General features: G+C 45.7%; 1 protein-coding gene across 1 annotated transcript in view; it reads right to left on the minus strand.

The window, feature by feature from the left end:
• LOC132378906 (tetraspanin-14-like) overlaps positions 1–7071 on the minus strand; it is a 59458-nt gene extending 52387 nt beyond the window's left edge. The window contains exon 1 of the mRNA XM_059946207.1: positions 6663–7071. Coding sequence (XP_059802190.1) covers positions 6663–6743 — 81 coding nt within the window. The 5' untranslated portion in view covers positions 6744–7071. The remainder of the gene's footprint in view (positions 1–6662) is intronic.
• Positions 7072–7541: the final 470 nt, after the last annotated feature.

The following is a 7541-nucleotide window of genomic DNA, read 5'->3' on the forward strand; positions in this document are numbered from 1 at the left end:
GACAGTGGATGTGGCAAAGTTGTTTCCCATGGTGGGGGAGTCTAGTACAAGAGGACATAATATGAGGATTGCAGGGCGCCCATTCAGAACAGAGATGCGAAAAAATTTTTTTAGCCAGAGGGTGGTGAATCTATGGAATTTGTTGCCACGGGTGGCAGTGGAAGCCAAGTCATTGGGTGTATTTAAGGCAGAGATTGATAGGTATCTGAGTAGTCAGGGCATCAAAGGTTATGGTGAGAAGGCAGGGGAATGGGACTAAAGGGGAGATTGGATCAGCTTATGATGAAATGGTGGAGCAGACTCGATGGGCTGAATGGCCAACTTCTGCTCCTTTGTCTTATGTCTTATGGACTGTAATCCTGTTTCTTCCCACAGCTGTCTCCTGGTCAGCAGATGAACAAACTCCCCTCACCCAGAGAAGTGCAGAACCAACACCACCAGGACATCCGCCGTCCACTGCTTTGAGACCAACATCAAGGACTTTTATCTCTCAGCGATTGTTTACCTTGCTTACAAGATTCACTTCCTCTTTGATATCCGTTTCAGTTAGGATGGTGTATTTTTTTTTATCAACAGGAGAGGCCAGAAGCTGCAGAATGACTATTTAGAATTAGAGCAAGCTTTCATTTCCACTGAGAGAAAAGGGGGCTTCCTTAACTTGACTGATGGGAATGTTACAGCAGCGTATTCAAGCACACAAAGGAAACATGGTGCATGAAACAGCCAAGGTCAGTAATTGTGTTAAAGGAAGTGAACTGCCTGAAGCTGGTACTGCCTCAGTCTCTCTCTCTCTCTCTCTCATGCTCTGTGTAAATAACTGTTTAGGCAGGGCAGCTCTCATCTTCGCTTGCATTTGATGGCACAGAAATTGCTCAAGATCGCACAGCTTCTCAAGAGAGAACGTTGCAGATGCTGGTCGTGCAATGCATCAGGTTGCTGTGAATGTGTGGGTTGCAATGAGGCTAACATTTGTTTCAGCTGAATACAATAATCCACACTAGTTGGACAGGCCTGTAAATGGCAGACTGTAAGAATCAGTCATTTACAGCTCCACCCAATTCAATAATTTGCTCAGAGAAACTCCCAGCATATTTTTGGAGTTGGCCAGGCCACAATGTGATGCTAATGGTTTCCTGTATTCAACAAATACTTGAGAAGGATCATTACTAAACATACCCTATAGCTATTGGCAGTCTTCTCTGACCATGCCACAAAATGGTCCTCATTCAAGAGGAAAGAGCAGAACAGATTGCCCACTATTAAATTATGTCACGACTTATCTATTTCCAACTTCCTCTGTTCATCTTTGCTGTAAATGCAACCAACACAAGCATCGATCAAGTTACAAGCACAAGTTACGAACTCCACACTGTCCTTTGAAAAGACTAATCCAGATTTCCAACAGCTTCCAGGTGAAGGGTACTGTACTTCCTGAAATAGCCTGGGTCTAATTGCTCTGCTCTCACACACTCTGAGAATAGAGGAACATGGACATTGTGGAGGCAGAAGGGATTATTTAGTTAAGCATCTAATTACAATTTTCATTTGTTCCACACAGGATCACGGGCTAATGGTTCCTGTGCTGTATCATTCTATGTTCTGTCACCCAGTCCTCCAAATTCAACTGGACCACAATGCAAGTTTACTACGTTGGCCTGGATTTTATTGGGAAAACAAAACAAAAACAACAGAGATTGGACTGAGACTTTGGTCTGAACATTCCTTATTTACAGTGATGCAGCCAAGAGACCTACGGCTTACATTAGCTCAACCCTGACCTCAGTTGCTGTCCCAGTTTATGATTGAACATCCTCCCTATGACCACATAGACTTCCTCACACATTCCAAAGCCCTGCGGGTTGTGTGGTTGCTTGGCGGCTGGCAATTGCGCCTAAAGTATAGGATGGTGTTAGAATCTGGGGAGTTCGTGGGAAAAAGATGAAACTATAATTACTATTAGAGAATAGATGATGATCAACGTGGACATAGAAACATAGAAAACCTACAGCACAATACAGGTCCTTCAGCCCACAATTCTGTGTTGAACATGTACTTACTTTAGAAATTCCTTAGGCTTACCCATAGCCCTCTATTTTTCTAAGCTCCATGGACCTATCCAGGAGTCTCTTAAAAGACCCTATTGTATCCACCTCCACCACTGTTGCCGGCAGCCCAATCCACTCTCTGCATAAAAAACTTAACCCAGATATCTCCTCTGTACCTACTTCCAAGCACTCTAAAACTGTGTCCTCTCGTGTTAGCCATTTCAGCCCTGTGAAAAAGCCTCTGACTATCCACATGATCAATGCCTCTGATCATCTTATACACCTCTATCAGGTCACCTCTCATCCTCTAATGCTCCAAGGAAAAAAGACTGATTTCCCTCAATCTATTCTCATAAGGCACACTCCCCAATCCAGCCAAAACCCTTGTAAATCTCCTCTGCACCCTTTCCATCATTTCCACATACTTCCTGTAGTGAGGCAACTAGAAATGAGCACAGTACTCCAAGAGAGGTCTGACCAAGGTCCTATATAGCTGTAAAATTACCTCTCAGCTCTTGAACTCAATTCCATGGTTGATGAAGGCCAATACACTGTATGCCTTCTTAACCACACAATCAACCTGCGCAGCAGCTTTGAGTGTCCCAAGGACTCAGACCCCAAGATTCCTTTGATCCTTCACACTGCCACGAGTCTTACCATTAATGCTATATTCTGCCATCACATTTGGCCTACCAAAATGAACCACTTCACACTTACCTGGGTTGAACACTGTCTGCCACTTCTCAGGATGCAAAACTGGGCTATCAATGTCCTGTTGTAACCTCTGACAGCCCTCCACACCATCAACAACACCCCTAACCTTTGTGTCATCAGCAAATTTACTAACCCATCCCTCCACTTCCTCATCCAGGTCATTTATAAAGATCACGAAGAGTAGGGGTCCCAGAACAGATCCCTGAGGCACACCACTGGTCACCAACCTCCATGTAGAATATAACCCACCTACAACCACTCTTTGCCTTCAGTGGGCAAGTCAGTTCTGGATCCACAAAGCAATGTCCCCTTGGATCCCATGCCTCCTTACTTTCTCAATAAGGTTCTCCTTGTATGGAGAACCTTATCAAATGCCTTGCTGAAATTCAGCAGCTACTGCTCTACCTTTATCAATGTGTTTAGTCACATCCTCAAAAAATTCAATCAGGGTCTTAAGGCACGACCTGCCTTTGACAAAGCCATGCTGACTATTCCTAATCATGTTATGCCTCTCCAACTTCTCCATCAATTTACCAGCCTCTGAAGTAAGACTCACTGGTCTATAATTTCCTGGGCTATCTCTACCCACTTTCTTCAACAAGGGCACAACATCAGCAACCCTCCAATCCTCCGGAACATCATCCCCATTGATGATGCAAAGATCATCTCCAGAGGCTCAGCAATCTCCTCCCTTGCCTCCCACAGTAGACTGACATACATCTCCTCTGGCCCCGGTGACATATCTAACTCCATGCTCTCCAAAAGCTCCAGCACATCCTCTTTCTTAATGTCTATATGCTCAAGGTTTTCAGTCTGCTGTAAGTCATCCCTACAATCAATACTGAAGCAAAGTGGACCTAGTGACATGAAGAACTTTATTCTGTGTTAACATGATACAATAACTCTACCGCACTCTTCACCATGGAATTTGCTCTGGTAAGTGCATTACTCGTCTTTCAGACCCCAACACCATGCACCCACTGCCCGTTCCAGTGAAGAGCTCTCTAAACGAGCCTCCCGAGTTGACACGACACAAGAACAACCAGTAACTGGAAGAGCAAATGTGTAAGGAGATAGCAGATATTTGTAGTAAACACAAGGTGGTGATTGTGGGAGATTTTAATTTTCCTCACGTAGATTGGGAAGCTCATTCTGTAAAAGGGCTGGATGGTTTAGAGTTTGTGAAATGTGTGCAGGGTAGTTTTTTGCAACAATACATAGAAGTACCGACTAGAGATGGGGCAGTGTTGGATCTCCTGTTAGGGAATGCGATAGGTCAGCTGACAGATGTATGCGTTGGGGAGCATTTCGGGTCCAGTGATCACAATAGCATTAGCTTCAATATAATTATGGAGAAGGACAGGACTGGACCTAGAGTTGAGATTTTTGATTGGAGAAAGGCTAACTTTGAGGAGATGCGAAGGGATTTAGAGAGAGTGGATTGGGTCAAGTTGTTTTATGGGAAGGATGTAATAGAGAAATGGAGGTCATTTAAGGGTGAAATTATGAGGGTACAGAATCTTTATGTTCCTGTTAGGGTGAAAGGAAAGGTTAAAGGTTTGAAAGCACCATGGTTTTCAAGGGATATTAGAAACTTGGTTCGGAAAAAGAGGGATGTCTACAATAGATATAGGCAGCATGGAGTAAAGGAATTGCTCGAGGAGTATAAAGAATGTAAAAGGAATCTTAAGAAAGAGATTAGGAAAGCTAAAAGAAGATACGAGGTTGGTTTGGCAAATAAGGTGAAAGTAAATCCGAAAGGTTTCTACGGTTATATTAAAAGCAAGAGGATAGTGAGGGATAAAATTGGTCCCTTAGAAAATCAGGGTGGTCAGCTATGTGTGGAGCTGAGGGAGATGGGAGAGATTTTGAATGATTTCTTCTCTTCGGTATTCACTAAGGAGAAGGATATTAAATTGTGCAAGGTGTGGGAAACAAGTAAGGAAGTTATGGAACCTATGACAATTAAAGAGGTGGAAGTACTGGCGCTTTTAAGAAATTTAAAAGTGGATAAATCTCCGGGTCCTGACAGGATTTTCCCCAGGACCTTGAGGGAAGTTTGTGTAGAGATAGCAGGAGCTCTGACGGAGATCTTTCAGATGTCATTAGAAACGGGGATTGTGCTGGAGGATTGGCGTATTGCTCATTTGGTTACATTGTTTAAAAAGGGTTCTAGAAGTAAGCCTAGCAATTATAGACCTGTCAGTTTGACATCAGTGGTGGGTAAATTAATGGGAAGTATTCTTAGAGATAGTATTTATAATTATCTGGATAGACAGGATCTGATTAGGAGTAGCCAGCATGGATTTGTGCGTGGAAGGTCATGTTTGACAAACCTTATTGAATTTTTTGAAGAAGTTACGAGGAATGTTGACGAGGGTAAGGCAGTGCATGTAGTCTATATGGACTTCAGCAAGGCCTTTGACAAAGTTCCACATGGAAGGTTAGTTAAGAAGGTTCAGTCGTTAGGTATTAATGCTGGAGTAATAAAATGGATTCAACAGTGGCTAGATGGGAGATGCCAGAGAGTAGAGGTGGATAATTGTTTATCGGGATGGAGACCGATGACTAGCGGGGTGCCTCAGGGATCTGTTTTGGGCCCAATGTTGTTTGTAATATACATAAATGATCTGGATGATGGGGTGGTAAATTGGATTAGTAAGTATGCCGATGATACTAAGGTAGGAGGTGTTGTGGATAATGAGGTGGGTTTTCAAAGCTTGCAGGGAGATTTATGCCGGTTAGAAGAATGGGCTGAACATTGGCAGATGGAGTTTAATGCTGAGAAGTTGAGGTTCTACATTTTGGCAGGAATAATCCAAATAGAACATACAGGGTAAATGGTAGGGCATTGAGGAATGCAGTGGAACAGAGAGATCTAGGAATAACAGTGCATAGTTCCCTGAAGGTGGAGTCTCATGTGGATAGGGTGGTGAAGAAGGCTTTTGGAATGCTGGCCTTTATAAATCAGAGCATTGAGTACAGAAGTTGGGATGTAATGTTAAAATTGTACAAGGCATTGGTAAGGCCAAATTTGGAATATTGTGTACAGTTCTGATCTGAATTATAGGAAAGATATCAATAAATTAGAGTGCAGAGACGATTTACTAGGATGTTACCTGGGTTTCAGCACTTAAGTTACAGAGAAAGGTTGAACAAGTTAGGTCTCTATTCATTGGAGCGTAGAAGGTTGAGGGGAAATTTGATCGAGGTACTTAAAATTTTGAGAGGGGTAGATAGAGTTGACGTGAATAGGCTGTTTCCACTGAGAGTAGGGGAGATTCAAACGAGAGGACATGATTTGAGAGTTAGGGGGCAGAAGTTTAAGGGAAACACGAGAGGGTATTTCTTTACTCAGAGAGTGATAGCTGTGTGGAATGAGCTTCCTGTAGAAGTGGTAGAGGCCAGTTCAGATGTGTCATTTAAGGTAAAATTGGATAGGTATATGGACAGGAAAGGAGTGGAGGGTTATGGGCTGAGTGCGGGTAGGTGGGACTAGGTGAGATTAAGAGTTCGGCACGGACTAGGAGGGCCGAGATGGCCTGTTTCCGTGCTGTGATTGTTATATGGTTAACCGTGTCACGGACTGGCCGGCGTGAGCCGTAAATCAGGCAGTGAGAGTGAACCAGGTGCCCAGGTGGATCTTTCGCGAAACCAGCGCTGCCTTGGCTGGGCTGTAGCATGGTACAGGATGCATGCAGTGTTTCCTGAGCACCCTCACGCACAGCACCCGGCAGGAAACGTCGCATTTCCTATTCCAGGCACTGGGTCAGAGCTGCTCATCTGCCCCGGCGCCTCCCCATTCAGGTCACCCACCCCTCGCCCGGCGCAGGAGAGAGGCATCAGCCTCCAGCTCCAAGATTCACCCTCAGCACCCCATCCGCAAGTTACACCAGCACCTACCCAGAAGATGATGTTGAGGCCGAACAGAAAATACTTGTTGAAGCAGCCGACTCGTGCCTCAGGATATTTGTAGTAATGCATCTCCAACACTCACTGAGCGCAGGCGGGGCAGACCACAGACTGTGTTGCGCGACACTCGTTTACTCCTCGGGACACCCGCCTCTCCCTCCTTGACTTATTCACTTTCGAAACTCATTCACTCACCGGGACACCCGTCTCACCCTCTCCCTCACTCACTGTAGCACCCGCCCCCCCTCACTCACTCACTGTGGCACCCACTTCTCTCTCCTTCACTCACTCACTGTGGCACCCGTCTCTCTCTCCCCCTCACTCACTGTGGCACCCGTCTCTCTCTCCCCCTCACTCACTGTGGCACCCGTCTCTCTCTCCCCCTCACTCACTGTGGCACCCGCCCTCCCTCTCTCTCCCTCACTCACTCTAGCACCCGCCCCCCCTCTCTCTCTCTCTCTCTCTCTCTCTCACTCACTGTGGCACCCGTCCCTCTCTCCTTCACTCACTCACTCTAGCACCCGCCCCCCTCTCTCTCTCTCTCTCTCACACTCACTGTGGCACCCGTCCCTCTCTCTCACTCCCCCTCGCTCACTGGGACACTCGCCTCCCCCCTTCCTTCACTTTCTCACACCCCAGAACACTCACCTCCCTCCCCGGGAGACCCACGATTTGAATTCGGGCGTTGCTCACAGATCCTCGACCGCACGCATAGAGTTCGGAAGGCGGAGCAGGAACCGAGTACTCTGACACGCCTCAAAGCTGCTTGTGTAAAGCCGGAACAGAGATAAAGCGGTGGGAACAGAAAAATAGGGAGAGGAAGAGGTGTAACAGAGCGTAATAGCAAACGGCGGGAAACCATTAAATAAA

Source organism: Hypanus sabinus, chromosome 21 (genome assembly GCF_030144855.1).
Source record: "Hypanus sabinus isolate sHypSab1 chromosome 21, sHypSab1.hap1, whole genome shotgun sequence".
Classification (NCBI taxonomy): Eukaryota; Metazoa; Chordata; class Chondrichthyes; order Myliobatiformes; family Dasyatidae; genus Hypanus; species Hypanus sabinus.